Consider the following 27,229-nt stretch of genomic DNA (forward strand, 5'->3'; position numbering starts at 1 on the left):
AATTTAGTTGCAAACCTTTTTCTAGTTCATTGTGTATCAGAACCATAGAACTGGTCATTGTACACCTGATAAGTGAAAAGTTGAATAGAGGTATGCATTGGTCAGGTCAAGTCTAGGCAGGTTGTTCACTGACACGTGTACATATACCAAGAAGGTACAGCCATTTCACTTTTCAGAAACAAAATCATCTTTACATGAAATTTTTGCTGCTGAATTTTTCTACATTGGGCTGAAATATTCTGAAAAAGAAGACCAAGTGTTTTCCACAAACAAGGTGGGTAGTAAGAATTATTGTACATAATACATAATGAAAATGTAGTGTAAGAAAATAATTGCTTATGACTACAAAATGCACATTCACAAATATTCAATAAGAAAAGTATATGTACATGTAGCTTATACAGACATCATTATTCTCCTTATCGGAAATGTAATCTGATTCAACATAACTGTGTTACTCTGTATTGCCCTTCAGGACAAATGTATCTGTAAATCAATTTTATAAGTCAGACCAGGTATATACATAGTTTCTGTATTTATTAATATTCAGACTATCTGTATACATACACACTTGCAGTATATTCATAGGCAGTTGCTGAAAGTTTACATTATCTCTGCCTATATTCCTGCATGAGTTGTTATTGTCCAAAGAAACCCATAATTACTAAAATGTAAGGAAACAGATTGAAAAATCTGAAAAACACCCTTAAAAGGAGTCTCACAAAACTTCAGCATATAATTCCAGTCCTGTAGATAGATAGGTTAGAGTCTCCTGAATCAGTGTTTTCCTTGTGAATCAGTGCCCCCACTTCTGAAATATAGCTGTTTTGTAAATGCGGAGATATCACTGTTTTTGGAGCAAAAAGAACATTGCCACTCCTTGGACCACTGGCAATGCCTCCATTGTCCCAGAGTTCATTTTCAAATCTTGGTAATGATTCACAAGGGGAAAACAGCATTCGATGCAGGTGAACCTGATCTGCAGGGTTGGGTTAATATGCGGAGTTCTACTGCCAGACTCCCTTTAATGATGTCAAACTTTTGACAATATCTCCAATACAGTATCTCATAACTATGTATAAGTGGCTCATTCTGCTGTGCGAACTGTGGGTTTGGTAGTGTTTTTTTGGGGGGCAACAATTTACTTTTCTGATGCTTTGTCATTTCTAGATTGATTGCTGATTGATTCTAGATTGCCAATAAACCATGGGGTAATTGTTTTTTTTTGTTTGTTTCTAAAGGGTTTCTAAGCAGAGGCCCCAGTGTAAAATCTATAATGGGATCCATACTTACCTTGCACCAATTGGAATAGTGTTGTTTGTTTTTTGTTTTTGTTTTTTTGTATACAAGAGGAACCTTTGGAGTCCCTCAGTGCCCAAAGCCCAGGAACAACTGCTACTGCTGCTTCCCTGATAGCTTCACACTTGCTTCCAAGTGTGCATTGGAAGCAACATTTTCCTTACCATTATATTCCTTGTGGCGATTTTACAAAAGCATAGTTAGAAGCTTCTGGCCCCCAATGCAAAATCTGTAACAGGGTCCCATCTACAATGTTACATTTATAATATTGGACTTATGTGGCAGAATGACCTCAAGCATCAGGGTACAATTGCAACCTACTGCCTCTGCATCCCATATAGCTCTACTTCTTATGCAGAGGCTTAACTTGAAGCTCCTGGGCCCTCATGCAAAATCTGTAATTGAGAATACTGGTGCATATCATGGGGAAAAAGATCCTCAGGGTCCAGGGCCAGGTAACTAATGCTACCACTACAACCCCTATAGCTAAGCCCTTGTGTATGTCTGTGCGTTTTTACATAATGGTGGTTATAGGATCAATGTCTAATGTAAGGTTAGGTTTACCTGTGATGATTTTGCCAAAGTTAAAAAAGAAAAAGAAAAAAAAAAAGTTACAGAAAATTTACACCAGAAATCTTCAAACTAGCCCACATTTCCTATAAGGAGCACAGGCTTGTGGAGGATATATCATGTATGAGGGGTACCTCATCCAGCTCAAGGAGCTATGAAGACTGACATTAGTAATGCCAGTCTTATAAATCTGCTCAATTATGTTTTCAAATACACCAAAGAGACTTGAATATTGCAGTCTTCGACATTTCTTGTTTAGCCCCTTCCCGCCGATGGCATTTTTTGATTTTCGTTTTTCGTTTTTGACTCCCCTCGTTCTAAACCCCATAACTTTTTTATTTCTCCGCTCCCAGAGTCATATAAGGTCTTAATTTTTGCGGGACAATTTTTTCTTCATGATGCCACCATTAATTATTCTATATAATGGACTGGGAAGCAGGAAAAAAATTCAGAATGGGGTGGATTTGAAGAAAAAATGCATTTCTGCGACTTTCTTACGGGCTTTGGTTTTACGGCATTCACTGTGCAGCCAAAATGACATGTCCCCTATATTCTGTGTTTCGGTACGGTTCCAGGGATACCAAATTTATATGGTTTTATTTACATTTTGACCCCTTAAAAAAAATTCCAAAACAGTGTTAAAAATTTTTTTTTCTAAAAGTTGCCATATTCCGACGGCCGTAACTTTTTTATACATAGGTGTACGGGGATGCATAGGGCGTCTTTTTTTGCGGGGCTGGGTGTACTTTTTAGTTCTACCATTTTCGGGAAATGTTATTGCTTCGATCACTTTTTATTCAAATTTTTATCAGAATTAAAACAGTGAAAAAACGGCGGTTTGGCACTTTTGACTATTTTTCCTGCTACGGCGTTTACCAAACAGGAAAAATATTTTTATAGATTTGTAGAGCGGGCGATTTCGGACGCGGGGATACCTAACATGTATATGTTTCACAGTTTTTAACTACTTTTATATTTGTTCTAGGGAAAGGGGGGTGATTTGAACTTTTAATACTTTTTATATTTTTTTATATTTTTTTTTTACTTTTTTTTTTTATTTTATTTTTGCATTTATTAGACCCCCTAGGGGTGTTGAACCCCAGGGGGTCTGATCACTAATGCAATGCATTACAATGCTAATGCATTGCAAAAAATCATCATCTCTTTTGCAGGCTGTATACACCAGCCTGCAAAAGAGAGAATTTGCAGACCGGCTGGGAGCCTTTAACAAGGCTCCCGGCTGTCATGGCAACGTGACGTCGGCCCTGGAGCATGCTCCAGGAGCCGGCGATCCCGGCCAAAATGGCGGCGCCCATGCGCCGCCGGGAAAATGGTGCCTCCGGCGCCTTTGACAGCAGCGCCGGAGGGGTCAATGCCTCCGATCGGTCCGGGGACCGATCAGAGGCATTAGAGCCGGTTGTCTACTGCTTAAAGCAGTAGACACCCGGCGGCTATGACGGCCGCCCGGCTCCTGGGCGGTCGCCATAGTTACAGACCCGACACGCGCCGTACTATTACGGCGTATGTCGGGAAGGGGTTAAGGCTAAAGTCCCCAAATAGCGAGCTGCCGCGAAAAAGTACTGCAGGAAAAAACGTAGTGGAAATGCATTGAGGTTTTTCCTGCAGCACTTTTCACAGAAAGTCCACAGGGTTTTCCTCTGCTGACATTCTGCTTCAATTATATTCCGCTCCGGATTAGGCTCAAATGAATGGGCCTAGACGGAAGGGAGTGTCGCGCCACGGCTGCTCGTGGCTGATTCAGCCGTGGAATCCACAAGATAGGGCAGCTCAATTCATTTTTCCAAGAGTGGGAAAAAAACGCTCGTGGAGAAAAGAAGTGAACAGCTCCCATTGAAATGGGAGGCGTTTTTTTGAGCAGCATTCTGAGGCGGATTCTGCGTCAAAATCTGAACGAAAAAAACCTGTGTGAACTTACCCTTATAATGAAATGATGAGGAGTTTAATGAGTTGAACTGCCTGTCACCTCAAGAGTGTTAGGTGACAGTGTGCCAACCCTATATCTTTAAAGAGAAAGTGCTGTAAAGCACAATCTGCCAAAGTTAGAACTGTATATATACACAATAGCAAGGAACGTAGTTAAAGACTCGAACCCTTGGCAATAGTTCAGCAAGAGCCGCTACTGTGTAACTTTTCATGCTGGCAGTTGAGACCTATACAAAATTTTCAGCAGCATCTCTGGTCCTCTGAAGTGTCACATTGATGCAGTACTAGCATTAGCTGCAAGGGCCTAAAAAGATTAAGGGCATAAGCTCCAAGGCATATGCCTTTTTCCTCTCTTTTCCCCAAAATATATGCAGCATTGTGCAAAATATTTAGGCAGGTGTGGAAAAAATGCTGCAATGAAAGAATACTTTTAAAAATAGAAGTGTTACTAGTTTATTTTTTGTTAATTAACAATATTCAAAGTGAATGGAAAAAGGAGAAATCTAAGTGCAATTAATATATTGCGTGACTGCCCTTTGTATACAAAGACCTTCAGAAGTATACTTGTACATCGTTTTTGAAGGAGCTAGACAAACATCTTGGAGAACTAACCACAAATATTCTCTGGATGTTGCATTTCTCAAATCCTTCTGTCTCTTTACATAATCCCAAACAGACAATATGATTTTGAGATCAGGGCTCTGTGAAGGCCTTGCATGATGGATAAGGCAAAAATCAAAACCTTCCCTAGAAAAAATATATATAGAGAGAAATTATTTCTAAACACGCAGCCAAAAAAGTAATGGTGGAATTCCCAAAAAAATGCGGGAAGCTATTTCTTCCAGGAAATACAGTAATCATTAATAGATCTTATAGGCCTTTCCATAGTGACAGGGGTAGGCTAGGTTTTGGTACATGAGAATTCCACCCAGTACCCTGCACTAAAGGGCAGATCCTGGTGATGAGAAGAAGTGCCCGGGTCTGTCCTGATACTGTAAGTCTGGAAAGACTATACTGCGCTCTTTTTGTCGATTCGTATGACTGGTGGTAAGACACATGTACAGTTAGTACTTATTTGTTCAGTTAGCGCTCAGACAAGCAGGGTTTTGTTTCAGTCCTTTTGCCTGTATTTTGCTCATTTTGTGCCTAACATGAAGGGGGTTTTTTTATATATAAAACTATTTTGCTACAGTTTTGTGTCCCTGTCTCTGACTGGTTGGGTTCACACCAATTGCTGCTAATGAGCTATCTTCCCCACAATGTATACATATAATTATATTATATATGTTTTCATCGTTTGGTCAGGATCTGAAGAAAATGTAATAGACTTTGTCTGATATTTGAAATGACAAGTAATATAAACATGACATTCACTTAAAAAAAAATCATAATAAATAGCTTAGAAGTTCTGGAGGTCTTGGTGATAGCATCTCAAAACAGCATTGTGAAGGACAACGCTTTACCAAGCCACTTGGCCTACCTGCGATCACACCTCTTACCTTCCACTCACCACTGGTGACTAGCAGAGTTCGTAGGATAACAGAGGGGACCCAAGAACCCAAACCTCTCCTTCCTACACAGCTCATGAGCCACTTGTTTACCTCTCTAATCTCCCACTGCTAAAACTCCTGAGTATAAAGTCGCTTAATCTTAGATCACACTTAAAACAAAATCACGCTTTGAATCAAAAACATTTGAAAGCTCAGACACTTACTTTATAGCTTAACTTATAAAGGTGTTCTCAGAAGCACAGAAATCTGATTCCTCTGGATGCCACATTAAGGTGACTAGTTTTAGGTGGGTCCCTACACTAAAATGACTTACCTCTCTTAGGGCCTAGGTTACCCATCAATTATTATATGTCTATATAACAAACAGCTTCCTCTATGTGGACCTGTGGCCTCTGAATGAATAGGAAAAGCATAATGCAAAAAACACAGAAAAGTTGGTCAGCACTGCCAAACAATATAGCACATGTCTTTAATAGAGATGAGCGAGTAGTACTCGATCAAGTAGGTATTCGATCGAATACTACGGTATTCAAAATACTTGTACTCGATCGAGTACCACTCGCTATTCGAATGTAAAAGTTCGATGCAGAACCAGCATTGATTGGCCGAATGCTATACAGTCGGCCAATCAACGCTGGTTCTTCTCCTACCTTTAGAAGTCTTCTCCATGCAGCTTCCCCGCGGTGTAGCGCGGGCATGCGCAGTCGGCTCTGCCCAGGCCCGATGCCTGGCAGAGTGAATTCAGAGCCGGAAGATGCCACGGGGACGCTGCACGGAGAAGACTTCTCGGAGGATCCAGCCCGACCGTCACTCGTGGACTTGGTAAGTATAATTTGATCGAATGTTGCCTACCCCTGAAACGAGCATTTTCCCCCCCCATAGACTATAATAGGGTTCGATATTCGATTCGAGTAGTCGAATATTGAGGGGCTACTCGAAACGAATATCGAACCTCGAACATTTTACTGTTCGCTCATCTCTAGTCTTTAACCTTTAGGAAATGCAGACATTTTTCATTTTTGTGTTTTCGTTCTTTACTCCCTACTTTCCAAAAGCCATAGCGTTCAATATTCTCATTTTCTGTTACGTAGTCATATGAGGACTTGATTTTTGCGTGACAAGTTGTACTTCAAAATGGTGCCATTTATTATTTTCTACTATGTAACAGGAAGAGGGAAAAAAATTCTGAATGAGGTATGCTGCATGAAAAAGCACAGAGCCAGCAGCTAGTGCAGCCGCTCTGTTTATTCATATGCCATTGGCATGTTGATGGAGAAGGATGAGGAATATCTGGGTCAGGGTTATTATGGCAGGAAATGAGACTTCTAGACTGGAAGAGAGAAAAACTCTCACTTGGATGCAGAGTGGGTCTTTAATATATAACAGGCACAGCCAGTGGAGGAGGCTGACCCTTGCCTGTTTCAAGAAGAAGATGATCATGATTATGACGACAACCACACTAACCAAGAACACTAACCCTGGCAAGCATGGCAGGCTGTATTCTCTGAATGAACAACGACAAGCGTATTATGAGCATCAAGAAGAGGGACGAGTACTGGATGGCAATGCTCTTAGAACTTCAATATAAAGACAAAATGTGGGAATGAATTAGTGGCAGTAAGAGCTATGATTATCGGTTCATTTAGAATAATAACAGAGTTGGCGCATCAATATGTTGTGAAAAAATGAATGTGTAAAAGCAAGTTACCAATCTAACAAATGCATTTAACTCTCTTATTTTTTCAGACTGAACAATGTTTGGGGATCCTGTAAAACTTGTGCTTTCATTTTGCTGCCTGTCCTTATCTTACAGTCAGATAAACCAACATCATACATTTATTTCATTTTTGAAAAATACAGGTGAGTCAATGTTTTATCCTATTTTCTACACACAATAAATGTGGCATGGCCATAAATGAATTCTATTGTTATTTTCCATTATGCTACTTCTTCTATCAAATCAAATAAGCTTTATTGGCACGTCCGAATAGATATTTGGCATTGCCAAAGCAAGTAAAGTGGGGGGGGGGAGGGAGTTGGGGTTGGGGGGGGATGGTGGGTATGGAGGAGGTGATTTGGGGTATAATAGTCTTTGGGATCTCATCTTCCTCTTAGTTGGTGTCAGGTGGACACCTATTGGGCAGTGATCTCCATAGTCAACTCTTCTTCTCCCAGTAGGATGTAGAATTTCCTCTTCTCATCATCCAAACAGATTAATGCAAGTCAGAAGAGCTTTATTGGTGCCAGACGGAATGGTTGGTATGGCGTGCAGGGCGTTGGGATATGTGGGAGTGTGCAATTGGTGGTGGGGGGAGAAATTTCCAGGGTGAATGGGTGATTAGGGGGTATAACAGTCCATGGGTTTCATCTTCCCCTCATTTGGTGACAGCTGGACACGTATTGGGCAGCAATCTCTACAGTGGACTCCTCTTCTCCCAGTAGGATGTAGAGTTTCTTCTTCTCATCTGCAGATGTGAAGTCTGGGATGTGGGCAGAGAGTCTTTGGTAGTAGACGGCCCTCACAGCTGAGTATTTGGTGCAGTGTAGCAGGAAGTGTGCCTTGTCTTGTAGGGCCCCCTAGTCGCAGTGTTGGCACAGTCTGTTTACCCATGGCTTGTACGTCTGCCTGCGTCGTCCTGTCCCCATCTCCAGGCTGTGGGCGCTCAGTCTGTATCGGCTCAGGGTCTGTCTGTGTTTGGGGTAGGGTATTTTTTCCAGGTAGGCGGCCATGGTGTAGTCCCTTTGCAGTGACTGGTACACGGTGAGTTTCTTGTAGTTATTTATTGCGCTTCTCCATTCCTCGATTTACTGCTATTGAGGAAACTTGGAAGTAGTTTACATCAAAGGAAGGATTTTTCTGAATATTACAGAGGTGTTTGTGGTGTTGAGTGCCAGGTAAATAACATTAAAGCTACTGGAAATCTAAAATTAATGGATTTAACTTTTAAGTGATTGCAGGAAAAAAAGATATATTAAATTTTAATTTAAATTAGGAATTAAAAACCGTCCACACACAAGGTAATACTTAACTTCTTGAACCCTGACTAACCTCTAAAGGAAGAGCTTGTTTTTCTGAGGTCCCTCCTTAGCACTCACACTAGGCTCAACCAAGTACTTTCTGGATGCTAGTCCTGGAGGCTACTCCATTGCTCTCTCTCTGTATCTCTGTAAGATGCAAAAATTAGTTGAATGAGACATATGAGAAAAACGTTACAGCCTTCAAAACTGCACATACAAAAAAAAAACTAAAATGTGTCTAGTCCTGGACCACAAATTGGCCCGGTACTAAAGTGGTTAATCACATAAATGAAAAATGTCTCACCACATGTTTCCATCTGGTAGTCTCATGTTCCAAGTTCTTTCCAACTTTTTGTCACACCATAATGCTATCTATTTTAACATTATCTAATTTAATAGTAACATCCAACTGTCTCATACTTTGCATGCAAATAACTGCTGCTCATTTTCACAGATATTTGTTCCATAGTTACTTTCAGAAGTTTTTGTTTTGGTCACAGCAATGAAGTATTTCAACTTTTTCTTCTTGTCATCGACATCAGGATATTAAACTTTTTTGCTTCTCTACTATTTTGAGTTGGTTAAGTTATTTACGCACTTCCACCTTGTGTCTAATATGATTTAATATGAACCCTGAGGGATTGTCTCTTAGAGATACCCCTTATAAGGGCCAAGGGGTGATGACTAGTCCAAAAGAGGAGTATCTTTTCTAAAGACCTTGATCATGAGAGAGCCATCTGATCCAATGTGTAGGTCCAGGAAAGAGGTGCTAGATGGGTGAATGGTTGCTGTCCGTCTCAAGTTGATATAATTCATGTTGAGAATACCGACAAAACCCCAGAACTGTTCAACAATTCCCAGCCAAAGGATGATTATATCGTCAATATATCGCAACCATAGGAGTATGGAAGAGGTCCATTCATCCCTTTTCTCAACAAAAATTTAATTCTTCTCCCACCACCATTAAAAACTGGTTGGCATAAATTAGTACAGGGGGTACTCCTCATCATGGTGCCCCACTTCTAGTGGAAGAAGCATCCATCGAACATAACATCGAGCGTAATTATGAGTGAGAATGGAGGACATAAGTTTAAATCCTCTGATTTTTAGCAGATTCTTCGGTAGAGACTCCAACGAAATCTATAGGATGATATAGGGTGCTTAGAGTGAAAACCAAAATAAATAAACAAAATATGGTAGGTGTATAAATAGAACTAATTAACAAACCAAAAAATAAATGCACTAAAACTCGAACTTTTATTGATATCCTTTAAAAGCCTAAAGTAGTGGCATCAATAACTACCACCAAAGTGTAGGGGGATACACTAAAAGATGTAGTGGTCTTGTAGTGTTGCCCCACAGTGTGTTTGTCAGGATACGGAGTCGCCGCGGTCTCCTTGCTGTGCGGCGTCTCCCTGGGATACGTGTTAGGAGTTCTATTGGGTGTGCTTAGGTCATTAAGGGTTAATCTTTTCCTTGCCTTCAGTCTCCATGCCGTTAGCCATCAGGTGTGTTTTTCTGCTGCTATTTAAACCCCACCCAGGCATGGATCCTTGCCAGCCATTCACTTGTGTTTCCTGGTCCTCCTGCTCAGTCTGATTCCCTGTCTGTTTGTATTCTATATGTTTCTTGGTTTTTAGACATGGCTTGTATTTTTGACTATCCCTTGTCTTTTGATTTGGTACCTTTTATTATATCTCCTGGCTTGACCTCTTGCTCGTCTGACCTCGCCTTCTCTTCTGTGTCTTGCTGGGACTTGTGGTCCTCCCTGGTTCCATGCTGTTTAGTCTTTTGTTTGGCATTGCATTTGCACTGTGCTTTCTGTTTAGGTGTGACCCCGTGACTCCAGTCCCTAGGACTTTCAGAGCCTCCTCTCCCCTCATCCTAGCCGCCGGATAGAAGTGTAAGGAGTCGTGGTAGGCGCAGTTCAATTAGGAAGTGCATTGGTCTGCCTCATATCAGATATTACAGCATAGTTATAGCTGCAGGGCCTGCGACCCCTTTTGTCATTAGTTGCACAGTGTTGCTTTCCCAGCTGTGTCACTTTGCACTGCCTGACCCTGACTCCAATCCTTACAGTGTTCACCTGATATTCAAAGCCCCTATAGCAGCCCCATCTGGTTTAGCTGACATAGACTGACTAACATTGGGCTAAAGCTGAAAGGATAGCTGGTCTAACTGGTTTAGTAGTATAATACGACCCACCAACCCCCACCTGAGGGACAGACAAACACACACCCAGTAAAAGCCGGTCTGGGAGCACCCATACACATTTGGGTGTTGCAGTATTGTCCCACAGTGTGTTCATCTGATATTCAAAGCCCCTATAGCAGCCCCATCTGCTTTAGTCAACATAGACTGACTAACATTGGGCTAAAGCTGAAAGGATAGCTGGTCTAACTAACTGGTTTAGTAGTATAATACGACCCACCAACCCCCACCTGAGGGACAGGCAAGCACACACCCAGTAAGTCAAGACCTGTAAGTATCTGTGTGTGCTCCTCAATAATAAGCTGGACTGGGCAGATCACCTGTATGTGCTGTGCAGAAAGGGTTCCTGCAGACTCTACCTGCTGAGAAGGCTGAGGGCTTTTGGAGTCCAGGGGGCACTTCGTAGGGCCTTTTTCAACTTTGTAGTAACATCAACCATCTTCTTCAGAGTGGCCTTTAAGAAGGATCTCGTCTAGCTACAGCCACTTGACCCAGCCTCTGGCCTACCTGGCCTTGACACGGGCAAAACAGCAATCACCTTCTTACCTTTACCGTCCGCTCTCACCCTGAGAGAGGGACCGGGTCTTATAGGATAATGTGAGACGAGCTTTCTAAAGTTTTATATTTATTAACCCAAGAGGGTCAATACTAGACAACCAACATACATAGAGATATATGCTAGCGGATACAAGCTTATATGATTACAGAAAGGTATGTTACAGTGCAGTAAAATAAAAAGAATAAAAGATTAGAAACAGAATTGTAATACCCAGTTAGGTCTCCGGAGTTCACCTCATGAAATCCAGGGCACAGTCCTTTAGAGTCCATAAGTAATCTTTAGGTGGGAAGCGTTTGACGACGCCATTAGCAGAGGAGTCCAGGATGCATGGTATCTCCATAGACAGTAGAGACCCTAGTCCAAGGGATTAGCTTCCACAGCATCACAGCACTTTGTGACACATTCCAGCAGTCCAGGAAGAACAACAAGAGCCTCCGGTCTTGTCATGTGTGACAATACATCTCCACTCTCCCACGATGAGGTCAGCAACGTGGGCAGCTCCCCTCTCACTTTGTACCAGTATGACTATATACCGTCATAACTCTTTGCAGATGTCCTGTGGAGTAAGGTTGTCTGCTAAAAGGTGATAGCAAGGCTCTCAGTCCACTGATCCCAGACACCCCCTGCTAAGAATAACGAAGTTAGCACAATCAAGACAATGCTGTGCCCAGGTTGAAACAAAGGGATGAGCCAAGCTACCTCCAGGGAGGAAATAGGCTTGGACAATTGGACACTATCTCTGGCATCTTGCTAATCAGGTCGAGTAAATTAACAGGGCAAAAGGGAAATATATCTGAGAAGGCAGTGAAAAAAACATAACTCTGGGCCATTCATCACAGGGCTGCTGGGGGAGTAGTATATCAACCAGGGATAGAAATAGACTTGACAGGTTGGTTAAAAGGGCCTGCTCTGTCCTGGGGAACCCCTTGGACACAGCGTAGGTGGTTGTTAACAGAAGGATACTGTGAGTTCCATGTTGGAGAATAACTCTCATCCCATGTATGAGACCATGACGGCACTTGGCAATACTATCAGTGACCGACTGCTTCACCACAAGTGTAAAAAGGAGCGCTTTCAGAGATCCTTCCTTCCAACTGCGATCATGCTATATAATCAACATCAAACTAAGTGAAGATAACTCCGCACAGAGAACTAAATGATCCTGAAGTCTTTCTTTTTCTTTTTAATTGCTATGACTCCTAGTATCTTCCATTCTGAGCTTTTCTTTTTTTCTTGTAATATATTACTGTATTATCCATGCTGCTGTAACACACTTAATTTCCCCATGGTGGGACTATTAAAGAATTATTTTATCTTGAGATAGTTAAAAGCACTCTTAAAAACATACATTGTCTCGATAGAACAAAACTATAGCATTTTGAATCCATGTAGTGTGTCAATGCTTGGATATTGATGCATATGTAATTTTAACTCAATCATTTCTTTTAGGCAACAACCTCGATTGTGGCATAAATGTGTATTTTATCATTGATGCATCTGAAAGTGTGGCTTTGAAATACTCAACTGGCAGTATTACCAATGAATTTAAGAATTTTATTAGAATCTTTACTTTAAATTCACAAGCATTAAAAAAGATTGGCATCCATACACAGTGGAGATATACAGCACTTCAGTTCTCCAACATTGTGAAACCAATCATCAATTTGACAGATGATGCATCTACTTTCATTACATCAGTTAACAATCTCAGGTTTATAGAAGGACACTCATTTGTGGATTGTGCTCTAAAAGCAACGACTGAAGCTATCCAAAAAGATTCTGGAACAAGCAAAAGTGTTAAATTTGCCATTGTGCTATCAGATGATTATAGCACTGGAAATTCCTGTGGTGGAATAATGGAAGCCTCTGAAGCAATGAAGAATGCCGGTATAAAAATATTTGTGGTCTCCACCAACCAGACCACAGCACAGAATAAACTTCCCACAATTGCCAGTTACCCCATAGAAATATACTGGAATACTTTCCCAAGTGAAGATCGAAACAAAACAATTAGTAAGATGATGGGTATAATGGTAAGAACACTAATATTTCAGTCTTATTTTTGAAAGATGTATTTAAGCATGTATTTGAGTTAAATGATGCAGTAGTTAAACATCAATAATACATTTTCTAGAACTTGATAGAACTTGGCTGTAAAGTATTTTTTTTTTTTTTTTAGATGGAAATTCACTGAACAAAAGCATTTTGGTCCCTAAACAATGTATATGACCCTCTGCTTCTGGCTCTGTACGCTGTGCTAAAACAGTTGATGGGTGCGGGCCCAGATATTCTACCCCTATAGATATCAAATTAAAAGGTTTGTCTAGGACCTGAAGGTATATCAGTGTACCTGAAACTGCAGCCCAGCTACCATTCACTTAAATAGGAGTAGAGGGCTGCTTCTGGCTGTATACTTAGTATATGGCTTCTGGCAGCCCAAACACCTAATTGGAATGGGATCCAGATGTTGGACCTTGACAGAGCTAATACTGATGGCCTATCCTGTGGATGCAGTCCACACTTTGCGCTTGTTCCTGCAGCGACTCAGCTGTTGAGTCTCCTCGTCAAGGAGGCTTAAGAAGTTGCTTCAGCAGCAGACTTTGGGCAGAGGTTGGCTGGAGTGCCAAACAGAGAGATCATATTTTTGAAGCTGTGTCCTGAATTATTCAACTGGCTTTTGATTTCTGTTATTCTAGGTGAGGTAACCTATTCTGTGTTTAGTTAGAGCCTAGCCGGGCAGGTATTTATTTTTGTATTGTTTCCTTATGTTGCTGCACTACTTTTTTTGAGTGAAAATAAAACTCTACCTTTGTTTTGGACTAAAGAATCTGGACTTTTGCGTCTATGCCACCCCACCTAGCAACCCCAGACCCTGACGACACACCATAATATCTCATTTAAATTCATGCAAGTTTTAATCGGACACAGCTAGTGTCTGTTGCTAAAATCTTGAACGGACATTAGTTACGGACACTAGCTGTCGGACACCTACGGTAGTGTGAACCCAGCCTTAGACTGAAATTTTGAAAACTAGGTATCATTTTCGTTCTACTTTATGTTGTGTGCTACTTTGTGTTGGTCTATAACTTAAAATCTCAATAAAATACATTTAAGTTTCGGGTTGTAAGGTGACAAGATGTGAAAAAGTACAAGGGGTATGAATACTTTTGCAAGCCACTGTACATCTTAACATTATCTGATCACAGGTGTCCTGTTAGTATCATGCATCATTATTTTCAGATTGATCATATTGTGAGTATATTTTCAATAACTCAGGATAGCATGTCTTTGTTGTCATGGCAACACAAGAATCAGGTGCAGCTTAGTAAGGAGATCTTTGTAACGAATAAAATGTAGTAGGATAACAAATAAAATGTAGTATGATAAATAAAATGTAGTAGGATAAGAAATAAGTACCCCAATTGGTCCCACTGCCCTTCTTTTGGGGGTGCCATTCAGCTTCAATAGTAGCTGGGAACCATGTCTTTCTTTAATCAGTGCAATCAGTGCTAATAACATCCGTTGGAAGCAGGCATGTATAAGATGAGTATTGTAATATATAATTAAGCAATCAGATCTCACTGTTTCAAGTCCTATAGTGAGGCTAAAAAAAGTACAATGAAATGCCAAAAACATATGAATACAAAAATGCCCCTTTCCAATATCAAAAGGCTGTATTATGTTAAAAAAATAAAAAATACATAACAGGTATTGCCACATCATATAATAAAATTAAAATAATATTTAATATGCAATGCTGTAAAAAAAAAAAAAAAAAATTAAATAAAAAGACAGAAATAATGACTGCTCATGATTAGTCCTATCCAAAATGGTACCAATAAAAAGTATAGCTCATCCCACAAAAAACAAGCCATCACAATAGGTTCACAGAAGCATTAGGCTTTTTGTTCTCCGTGTCTGTTTGGGGACCTGAAAAACGGAAAGCTGACCCGCTTAAAAAGTGGGTACCCGTGGAAACCCATGGATCCCATAGATTGTAATGGGGTTTGCCAGGTTTCTGCCCAGTTTTCACCAGAAAACCATTTTTATGCAGGTTCAGGGATGGAGACCCCAAACTGAGTTCAAGCGCTGGAGTGAACCTAGCCTTAACAAGCTTTTGAACACAAAAATAAAAATGTTATACCTCTTAGAAGATGATTGTGTTACAAAATGGGTTTTAAATCTGCAAAATTTGTAAAACATAAAAATTGCAGTTAAAGATATAATTATTGCCATAATCATACTAATCAATAGAATAAAAGTAACATATTACTTATGCTGTACAGTTAATGGCAAGTAATTTTAAATGTTAAAAAAATGGCAGGCGAAAGTTACTAAAATTTAGTCAATCAATTATAGGAACCAAAAATATTATCATTGAAAAATGCATCCAAGGGCCCATTCACACGTGTAAAAAAATACACGTGTAAAAAATACACGTGTAAAAATAAGACTCCCATTGACTTCAATGACATTTTTTTTACACGTGTAAAAAAACACAAAATACACGTGTAAAATGAAATTGAAGTCAATGGGAGTCTTATTTTACACGTGTATTCTTTACACGTGTATTTTGTGTTATGGTCTGGGGATCCTTGACCACGGACTGGCCCCTGACTGATAACTTCTCAGTCCAGTAATGGAAAAACATATATAAAAAAACAATAAGTATGAGCAGTTCGGATTTCTAGTGTGGATACTCCTACACCCTGCCTCGCACAACTAGAAGTAGCCGTGGGCCCGACTAACTTGCCTGAAGGGGCACGAGCACAGCCGGAGAAGTAGCTAACCTGAAAAAGGGAAATAGAGCCCCTGTCTAGCTTCACGTTTACGAAGGAGAGGCAGATACAGAACAAGCCCCCCACGGATGTCCAGACTTGGACTAACGGTGAACATGAGAACACAAAAGCATAGGGAGAAAATAAACGTGAAACACAGAATAACTGAACTAAGCAAGGGATAGGAAAAAACAGAACTGAGTATCACACACTATAAAAAACCCCTACCAAAAAAATTCCAAACCTCCAAACAGAAAAAATACCTAGGGCTCGCTGCGCCCGGAACACTATGTCTGGATAGGAGCTCAACACTTAGCGAACCAGTCCTGTGTGAACAGGAGCAAGAAACTGGATGGTCCGGGATGCAGATGGTAGCAGCTTCAGACAACAGACCATTACTAGGAACAGACATTTAAGACCGGCATCAGGTAGCATGTACAACAGCCTTATATAGTAAGAGAAGGCCTCGCCCATGGCCTGTCAAGTATGCAGCACTGCAGAGAACTTAACCCCTTCAGAGGCCAAGACACACCAGGCACTGATCCAACAGGCCACTCACCATGTGATCCACGCCCAAGTGCCCGAGCAGAAACAGCATGTCTGGTGTGAACATTCCCCTGCCGTGCATCAGGTGATTCACGCGCTGAATGCCGTCCGGACACTCTGCGCCTGAACCTAACAGGCCGAGACTGCTGAGACCGGGTCATAACATTTTGCCAAAATGAGTGCGCATTTACTCCAGATTGCGCTCCACTTTCCTCCGTGTGAACTCACCCTTAAAGAGGACCTTTCACCATTTGGGGCACATGCGGTTTAATACACCGCTAGAAAGCCGACAGTGCGCTGAATCGGCTTTCCAATTCTGTGCCCATAGTGAAGAGCTATCAGTGCCGATACCATAGCTCTTCACTGTCAGAAGGGTGTTTCTGACAGTCAGTCAGGATCGCCCTTCCTCACAGCAGCATCTATTGTGCTTTACTGTGAGAGGGGGCGTTCCTTACCGCCCAGTGATGACACTGAGCGGTAAGGAATGCCCCCCCTCAGTAATAGTCTATCGACGAGTACTGTGAGGTGAGGGAGGGAGGCATTCCTCACCGCTCTCACAGTACAGTGCAATATCCTGACCAAAAAGACGGCTCTCATTGAAATCAATTGCAGCTGCTCAGGTGTTTTTTTCCAGGAGCTTGTTCCAGCTCCCAGGAAAAGAAGTCAGGTGCTCATTCTTCAGGCCATTTCTCCTCACGATTCGGCCTGAAGACATTCCCATTCATTGGGCCTAATCCAGAGCGGAGTACATGACTGAAAGTCGGTGTACTGCCCATTCTTTTTGGATTGGAAACTGAGGCGGCCTTTGCCTCAGGTTTCGGTCTAAAAACCCCCGTCTGAACTCACCCTTATTGTGGGGGGTCACTTCTGCTATATTTTCCCTCTTAAGCTCTAAATATGATATACACTCACACAGTTTATACATTCCATTCCTGCTGGGCAGCCAGTTGTGTTCTAATGATTTGGTGATTTGGGGGGGGTTTTGTCTTCACATTGTACAAGCTATATTTTCCTTATTTTTCTAGTGATATGGCCATATCACTATGGCTTGTTGTTTACGGGATGAGATGCATTTTGTAATGACACCATGTTGGGTGCCTATAACTTATAGAATAAATTTGATTACCGTATATACTCGAGTATAAGCCAACCCGAATATAAGCCGAGATCCCTAATTTTACCACAAAAAACTGGGAAAACTTATTGACTCGAGTATAAGCCGAGGGGGGAAAATCCACCATCCATGGGGATCATAGTAATAGCAGTTAACCCCATCATGTCCCTCACATTAACCCCCTGTGTGCCTCACATAAGAGTTACTGATATGTGGGACATATGGAGGTAATAATTAGGTATCTTCATAATTAAGGTCCTTTATTAGTACCATCATGTGTCTCACATATTAGTAACCCTTATATGGGGCACACGGGTTAATATGAGGGACATGATGGGGTTAACTGTTATTAATGTGAGGCACATGGAGTTACTGAAACTAAATTAATAACCCCAAATTCCTGACATTAATAGGCAGAGTAACTAAAGAAAGGTCCCTGTGTGTGTCACTTTACTGTAGCTTCCTCTCCTCCATACAACAGACATCTTCCATAAGACACAATGAATCCTGGCTACTCATCTGCAGGGTAGATGCTAAATCCTAGTGTGATAAAGGACCTCTGATGACGTCATGACTATGTGATCAGACTCTGGTGTGGGCGGAGGTACTAGGATTTAGACTCAACCTTATCTGCAGATGTTACATACCAGTGGCTACAGGACCTTTGATGACATCACAGTCACATGACCTCATGACAAGCCAATCACAGAGCAGTAGCACTAAAGGACCTCCCCCTTCCAGGTCTTTCCAGTTTTCTGTGCTCCGTGGACCCTGGCTCGTGTATAAGCCGAGGAGAGCATGAAAAATGTGCTGAAAAAGTCGGCTTATGCTTGAGTATATACAGTAAATTTTTCTAGCTGGATTAAAAAAAGGTCAATTCTGGCATTGCGTTTTAGCTTTTAAATTTTTCGCCATACAGCATAATTAAGGTTGAAGGTCTGGGCCCCGCATGATGTAAACACCATGGTTTGCCTACATTGGAAACCCATCCATGCAATGCAGCAAAATACGCACAGTGGACATACTGCGATTTCCAAAGCCATTGCGGTATTGGAAATCACAGCCTGACTATTATACCTACTGAAACACCGGCGGTTTACCTATTGCTATAATGGTAGCAGAAAGTCCTCAGATGTATCCTTTCTGTGAAAATGACTGCAGGAAAAACCGTGATGTGCTGACGCCATGGATTTTCCTTCAACACCTTTTTTGCTGCAGCCCGCTACATGGGGCCTTAGCCTAAAGCGGTTTTATGGGAATTTAATATTGATGTCTGATTAATGCACCTCCATTTTGTTTAAACTAAACAGCTGTAGTGCTACGTAGTGCTTCTTTGGAAAACTGCTCCAGGTCCCTGAGATTTGAAGGGTGCCTTCTCCAAACTGCCATTTTGAGATTTCTCCACAGGTGTTCTATGGGATTCAGGTCTGGACTCATTGCTGGCCACTTTAGAAGTCTCCAGTGCTTTCTCTCAAACCATTTTCTAGTGCTTTTTGAAGTGTGTTTTGGGTCATTGTCCTGCTGGAAGACCCATGACCTCTGAGGGAGACCCAGCTTTCTTTACACTGGGCCCTACATTATGCTGCAAAATTAGTTGGTAGTGTTCAGACTTCATAATGCCATGCACACGGTCAAGCAGTCCAGTGCCAGAGGCAGCAAAGCAACCCCAAAACATCAGGGAAGCTCCACCATGTTTGACTGTAGGGACCGTGTTCTTTTCTTTGAAGGCCTTTTTTTTTCCTGTAAACTCTATGTTGATGCCTTTTCCCAGAAAGCTCCACTTTTGTCTCATCTGACCAGAGAACATTCTTCCGAAACGTTTTTGGCTTTCTCAGGTAAGTTTTGGCAAACTCCAGCCTGACTTTTTTATGTCTCTGGGTAAGAAGTGGGGTCTTCCTGGGTATCCTACCATACAGTTCGTTTTCATTCAGATGCCGACGGATAGTACGGGTTGACACTGTTGTACCCTTGGACTGCACAGCAGCTTGAACTTGTTTGGATGTTAGTCGAGGTTCTTTATCCACCATTCTCACAATCTTGCGTTGAAATCTCTCGGCAATTTTTCTTTTCCGTCCACATTTAGGGAGGTTAGCCACAGTGCCATGGGCTTTAAACTTCTTGATGACACTGAGCATGGTAGACACAGGAACATTCAGGTCTTTGGAGATGGACTTGTAGCCTTGAGATTGCTCATGCTTCCTCACAATTTTGCTTCTCAAGTCCTCAGACAGGTCTTTGGTCTTCTTTCTTTTCTCCATGCTCAATGTGGTACATACAAGGACACAGGAAAGAGATTGAGTCAACTTTAATCCATTTCAACTGGCTGCAAGTGTGATTTAGTTATTGCCACCACCTGTTAGGTGCCTCAGGTAAGTAATAGGTGCTGTTAATTACACAAATTAGAGAAGCATCACATGATTTTTTTAAACAGTGCCAATACTTTTGTCCACCCCCTTTTTAATGTTTGGTGTGGAATTATATCCAATTTGGATTTTTGACAATTCTTTTTGTGGTTTTCCATTGAAAACAAATTAAATGAAGATAATAATACCAAAGAATTTGTGATTGCAATCATTTTCTGGAAGAAAACGAGTATTATCTGACAGAATTGCAGGGGTGCCAATACTTTTGGCCAACACTGTATATATTATATGCCATATACTTGACCCTCAACAATCTGAAATTGCTTACTTACTGTGTACTAAGAATACGTCATCAATATTAAATTCCCAGAAATCCCCTTTAATTTTGTTAACAAATCATAACTGATGCATTGTCAATAGTGAAATGGGTATAATTTAAGCTTTGTTATTTAAAGGGAAAAAAAACATTAACCTGCTTGTTTTTTATCTTTGCAGATGAAAGAAGCTGAGTCAGAGGTAAATATAATATATTCCAAGCTCTCTTATTGAAACCCCATTTAATAGCTGGAGCATCAAAGAGAACATGGCATAATATAAGTTGTCAGATAATAGGATGTCATATACAGCTGCAATTAAAGTTACTGACTAAATTATTTTGTTATATCTTTTATTACAGTGTGAGGGATCTTTATGTTTAGCAACAAACGGAGTTGTTGGTCCAAAAGGGTTGAAAGGCTTAAAGGTATATTTGCAATATTACTTCTCAATCACTTAAATAAATGATCTATTTTGCTTCTTCAAAGGAACAATTTTTTATTTTTTACATCAAAGTAGTGATTATTTTATGTGGTATGAATGGTATCTTTTTTTTTCAATAAACTAGTTATTAACTTTTTCAAGAAATAAGTACAGTAAAAATCAGGCAGATAAACAAACTTAATAGAAGTATAGAACAGAAAACCAGTACAATGTTGGACAGTATTACAGTTAAGGAAACATTCACAGTTAAGGGGGTGTTCACACTACCCTTGGATTCCATCAGCAGTGTCTGTGGCTATTGTCCACACAAGATTTTAGCAATGGACACAAGCTGATCTGTCTGAAATGTTATCTTGTGTCCGTTAGTGTCCGTTTCTGTCCATTTAAACCCATGTCTACTTTTTCAAGCGGACAAAAAAAAAAATACTACATGCAGGACTTTTCTGTCTGTTTGAAAAAATGGACAGCAAGTGTCTGGTATTTTTTTAACATTGAAGTCTATGGGCAACGGACTTCTAATGGACAGTAACTGATAGCCATCAGTTACTGTCCGTTTGTGTCTGTTATGACATGTGGTTTTTTTGTTTTTGTTTTTTTAAATTGACACCTTCTGATCAGAATCCAATGGTAGCGTGAGCCCTACCTTACAGTGTATGGCAGCACATATTGGTGCATTGCAGCATATTTCCATAAGACACAAAAGGAGAGACTAGACCAAAGTACATCAAGATAGTAATGACACCGGTCTTAGTACAAATACCATTGGTGATAAAATTTCATAAGTGAATGGGATCGGATTCATGTAAAATCTGAATGGGATCGGATTCATGTAAAATCTGATTAACCAACTCTGCCGGATTGGGGCAAGTGGATGATTTCCAATGGTATGCAATAAGGAGTCTACCAACCAAAATGAGAGAGTAAGTAAATGGAATAATTTTCCATTTTAAGAAAACCATGGGCAACATGGGGGAGAAATGGTGCACATAAATTGGTGATTTTTTCTGCTAGTTGAAGGCTAATTTCCAAAATGGGTAAATAATAGGGCAATCCCACCGTGCATGGACATAAGATCCACTGTGACTACAGGTTCGCCAACACAAGCCAGCAACATTAGAATTTAGACATACAAGTAAGTTTAGGTGGGGTATATGCTGTGAGCAGATCATGAAACAGAGATAAGTTTTTAGGTTTGGGAAGTTTCTCGTAGAGAAATAGGAATGCAGAGTATGCCAGGCAAGAATTGTATAAATCTGTTGTATGCAAAGCATGCCAAATATAAAGATATTTATAGAATTCAGTGTTAGGCAGGGTGTAAACAGGTTGTCTACCTATGTTTTATTAAAGGTGGGGGCCCACCAAAACTGCCTGATCTAGGACAACACTTAAGTAATATTTAGATGTCTGGCACTCCTGTACCACCCAACAACCAAGGACATACAATCCTCACTCTAGGATTTTTAGTAGCAGTGACTGAAGTTTAGCAAAAATTTGATTGGTACAGTAATGAATACGATACACAAAGTATATAATATAGTATAATCAGAAGCACCATCATTTTAACAAGGGCTATATTCCCCATGTAGGAGGACAGAGAAATGGAGAATTTCCCCTGCATTTGTAAGACTTTAGATAACATAACAAAATAGTTAAAGGAAAACAGAAGGCCGCTAGGGTTTGACAAAGAAATGCCAAGATGTTGAACATGATCCCTATTCCAATTATAAGGAAAGAGGGATTCGAATGAGTGGTAGATTTTGAACATGGGCATAAATGATCAAATCTGTTACCTGAAGGCAGTGGTGAACCTTCTCTGCTGCCTGGGGCGGACGATCGAAAAACGCCGTCCGTCTCAGACAGCAGAGAGGCTGGGAAGGGGGTTCGGCGTGCTAGTGGTAACATTACATTGAATACAGTGCAGTAACATTTTGAGACTTACAGGAGACGTCTGCTCACATTTCCCATCTCTTTCCTTTGGATCACCATGACCACTTCTTCCAGCTGTGACTTGTCTCTGTAAAGTTTGCAACACAGACATCTTTGACTCCTCACTTTTCCACACATCTGACCCTTATATAATAGAGGTTGCACGGGCCTCTGTGGGGCATAATAGAGATTGAAGGAGCCACAGTGGCCCCTGCAACCTCTACTATGCCCCATAGTGGCCTACTTAACCTCTATTATGCCCCATAAGTAGCACACCCATGAACTATTATTATACTCTGGGGTCTTTTCAGACCCTGGAGAATAATAATTGGAGACTCAGGGAAAATGAAGAAACATAAGAAACACTATCACTAACTCACCTCTCCTTGATCTGGTGTTACTCCTAGCACAGGCTTTGGGCCTTTATGGTAATATCACAGACGTTACGTGGATGTTCCATGTGACGTCTGGGACATTACCATAAAGGTGCAAAGCCTGCTAAGAGTAACACCGGATCCAGGAGAGGGGAGTATCAGTGGTTTTTATGTTTCTTCACCTCCCCTAGGGCTCCAATTATTATACTCGGGGGTTTGTTTTCTTCTGAAAACACCTTTGACTACTGAGCAACAGTCCATAACTTTTTGATGATATTCTAATTTATTGAGACGCATTAGTATGTGTGTATGTATATATATATATATATATATATATATATATATATTGTGATATAGATATACTATAGATATGTTGATAAGATTATACATATATATATATATATATATATAATTTACTTATTTATTTTTTTAAAAACTTCAGGGTGCAAAAGGAAGCATTGGATTATCGGGCGACACAGGACTACCAGGATCACAGGTAAAGACTGTTAGCTACTTACACAGTCAATGTCCGATCACTAATTTTTATCGGTGATCGAGCCTAAACCAGTAGATATACAAAGTGATATGACGTGAGGCTAAGTTTCATCTACATCCTAAAGATCAGTATACCAGAAGTTTTCAATTTAACACTTTCGCTGCCAGGCACGTACACTGTACGTGCTCCCAAGGTGGCACTTCAGTAGCGGAGGACGTACTTAGTACGTCCTCCCTACTAATGCCGATATCTCTGGACTGCATCAACATATCTTGATGCTTTAAAATGCATTTTAAAGAAGAGACTCTCATCTTTAAAATGTTACCAGGGACTTGATGATTTTACCTACAGTTTTGTAGTGATTCACTGTCGAAAACACTATTTGGCATTGAGATCCAACTGCAGATCTCAATTCCCGACAGCGTTTCAACAGTGAATTTCTCCAAAACTGTACATCCAATCATTGAGTTCTTGCAAACTGTTTATCAGTTTGTAATCCATTTGTAGTCCATAGACCTCAATGCTAAAAAAAGACAGATTGGTTGTTGTTCCTCTGAAATACTTATTTTTACTATGTAGACAAACTCATGTAAGTTCTAGATTTCTCTGTGCACAAAAAAAAGTGGAAACCAGATGGAAATGACACAAACTGATACATGCAGATTACTTTTAAAACACATTGAATCAGTTCAAAGTCAGTTTGAAATCATTTTGTAATACTGATTACCAACAGATTTGCTGAACGCAGATGTGAACAAGACCTCGGATTCTTCACCTGATAAAATTTTCTTCCCATATTTGCTATCACTTATAATTTAAAAATTGTAAATAATTTTTACTGTAATATATTTGTTATTGAAAAACCAATACAGGAAAGTACTGGAGTCACATTCCAATCACATTATTTAGATCCACGTCACAGGAATGACAAATATATTATAAATTTAAGGTTGAGTTCAGAAGGGGTTTTTTGGTCAGGATTTTGAAGCGGGTTCCGCCTCAAAATCCTGACCAAAAAACACCTCCCATTGAAATCAATGGAAGCTGGTCATTTGCTTTCTTCACGTGCCATTTGTTCCCACTCATGGAAAAAAGAAGCGACATGCCTTTTCTTCAGCCACAAATGTCCGCCTCATGACACCTCCCTACCAACTAGGCCCATTCATTTGGGCCTAATCCAGAGCAGAATGCCACGACTGGATGCCGACATCCAGGCGCGTCTATTCGTTTTATAGTCAGGAATCTGAGGTGGCCTCCGCGTCAAAATCCTGACCAAAAAACCCCATCTGAACTAGCCTAATGGTTGTGCATAGGATCCTTAGGTTAGGGGATAAGTTACAGATTAGTGGTATCAGGGACTAAGAAGACTCCTTAAGGAGAGTGCCTTTTCAGGCCACCTTTGCAGGCGTGTGGAGATTTTATGAGACATTTTTGCTCCACTGGAGGATTCTGGGGAATATGCAGATCTATTTTCCAGGATGTAATTAAGAAAACAATACCTATTTTCGCTGCCACTAGGACATCCCCCTTAAACATTATGCATGGCTTTTTCAGTAACCCTAATACCATGATGCGGGATTATTGCCAGACTATTATATCTATCCCAAAAGGAATAGACTCCCAATAATCCCGCATCATGGTATTAGGCTTACTGAAAAAGTCATACATGATGTTTAAGGGGGCTGTCCTAGTGGCAGCGAACAAAGGGATTGTTTTCCTAATCACATCCTGGAAAACAGATTTGCATATTCCCCAGATTAGTGGGAGTCATTCAAATGCTCCTTGATCAGGATGCTAATGAGGATGCTAATTTAACCTATTTCATGGGAAAACCCCTTATTCATTGGGGGGGGTTTTAAACAAAAATTGACAAACTAAAATAAGAAACGTGCAAAAGAAGTGTCCTCCAAGATGTTATAAAATAAGTAATACTTGTTAATAACTAAAACGATAACATCCTAATATGGTAGATAGCTTGAATATAAGATCGAATTAATGTGAAATATGGAAACTTATTTTGAAAAAAATATTTTTTTTAGGGTGATCGGGGTACTGAAGGTCCAATTGGATTTCCTGGTCCAAAGGTACATTTATCTCCTCAGTTTAATGCAGTTATAAAGTTACAAAATATTCAATTTCTTATATGATTGATTATTGCTGTATTTCACCAACCTTAATCTAATCTTATCTAACCTTAATCTTTACCTAATATATATGCAGCGATTCCTGAAGCTTAAAAATTCTCAGGTTACAATATTTCCATTTATATAAGGTCCATGTAACAAGCCGTAAAAGAATGTGGTGGAAACGCATCACGTTTTTTTCGACAGAGTTTTCCTCTGCAGACTTTCTGCTTCTAATATACCTATGCAGATAATGTGAGCATTTCCATAGAAATAATTGACATGCTGCTGTTTTGGGTTTTGTTTTTTCTTGTATTTTTTGCAATATGTGGTTGGGATTAGCCAGAATCCTATCCACTTTGCTGGAAATGTAAAACGCTGCATTTTTTTTTACCACTGCATTTCTGCCATAGCCAAAATGCTGCATTTTTGCAATGTGGAGCCCCAGCCTAAAGAAAGAAAGATTATGAATGATAATCTGTTTTCCCTTAGCCCAAACAGCAGCACAACTGGGGTATTCCTGCCCCTATGAGCTGTTAGGACAGGTGGAATTTTTAATTACCTAACAGCTTTTGACCTCTATAAGAGGCCGGAAGACCTGCTCCTCCCTTGTGTTAGTAACAAGTATGAAATATAGAGCAATCTATGCCAAGAGCTACACACACATACACAAAATCTGTACAATAGCACCTCTTAGGGAGGGAGCCTTGTGCTGCTGTTTGGGCTAAGGGAAAACAGATTATCATTCATAATCTTTCTTTCCCCCTACGCCCAACAGCAGCACAACTGGGGATTTAGCAAGTATTATCTCCCCTAGGGCGGGACCTCCTGGCAGGCTGATGCCAAGATGGAGTGCCCAAATGCTGTAGCATCGGCCGTACGCCAGTCCAATCTGTAGTGTTTGGCAAAAGTCAGCTGTGAACTCCAAGAGGCTGCAGCACATATCTGCTCTAGAGAGAGGAACCGTGTCTCTGCCCATGATGTCGCCACTGATCGGGTGGCATGGGCTCGTAGGAAATCTGGAACAGGAAGATTCTGAGCCCATAGGGAACAGCTGATAGCTTCTCTGATCCATCTAGACAGGGTTACCTTTGATGCTTTAGCGCCTCTATTGTGGCCAAACACATTAACCAGAAGATTCTCTGATCTTTGGAACGGTGCTGTACGATCCAGGTAGATACGTAGTGCTCTTACCAGATCCAGTGTGTGTAGCTTCTCCTCCTGCTCAGTGGCAGGGGAGGGAAAGAAGCCCAGTAGGGTGATCACTTGATTGGTGTTCTGAAGTGTGGGTACCTTCGGCAAGAATCCTGGGACGAACCTTAGCTGTACTCTGTCAGGAAGGAAAGTTATGAAAGGTTCAGAGGCTGCTAGAGCCTGCAATTCGCCAACCCTCTTGGCGGAGGTTATTGCCAACAGAAAGGTCACTTTAAATGACAGGTACTTCCAGTCCACTTCAGATAATGGTTCGAAGGGGGGCGCACATAGCCCTTGTAGAACCGCGGCCAGGTCCCACCTGGGGACAGGGGGCCGTACCTGGGGGCGGAGCCTGGCAGCCCCCCTAAGGAACTGTTTGACAAGAGGATCTTGTGATAACCGTGTCTCCAGGAGAGCAGATAGAGCTGACACTTGAACCTTGAG

At 40.8% G+C, this 27,229-nt stretch overlaps 1 protein-coding gene across 1 annotated transcript in view; it reads left to right on the top strand.

Moving 5' to 3' along the window:
• The first annotated feature begins 255 nt into the window (after positions 1–255).
• The window catches only part of LOC142200617 (uncharacterized), a 109,596-nt gene continuing 82,622 nt past the window's right edge, over positions 256–27,229 (top strand). The window contains exons 1-7 of the mRNA XM_075271093.1: positions 256–274; positions 7,071–7,184; positions 12,562–13,145; positions 20,409–20,429; positions 20,590–20,655; positions 23,415–23,468; positions 25,508–25,552. Of these exons, the coding sequence (XP_075127194.1) occupies positions 7,079–7,184; positions 12,562–13,145; positions 20,409–20,429; positions 20,590–20,655; positions 23,415–23,468; positions 25,508–25,552 (876 nt within the window). The 5' untranslated portion in view covers positions 256–274; positions 7,071–7,078. The remainder of the gene's footprint in view (positions 275–7,070; positions 7,185–12,561; positions 13,146–20,408; positions 20,430–20,589; positions 20,656–23,414; positions 23,469–25,507; positions 25,553–27,229) is intronic.

Source organism: Leptodactylus fuscus, chromosome 4 (assembly GCF_031893055.1).
Source record: "Leptodactylus fuscus isolate aLepFus1 chromosome 4, aLepFus1.hap2, whole genome shotgun sequence".
NCBI classification, from domain to species: Eukaryota; Metazoa; Chordata; class Amphibia; order Anura; family Leptodactylidae; genus Leptodactylus; species Leptodactylus fuscus.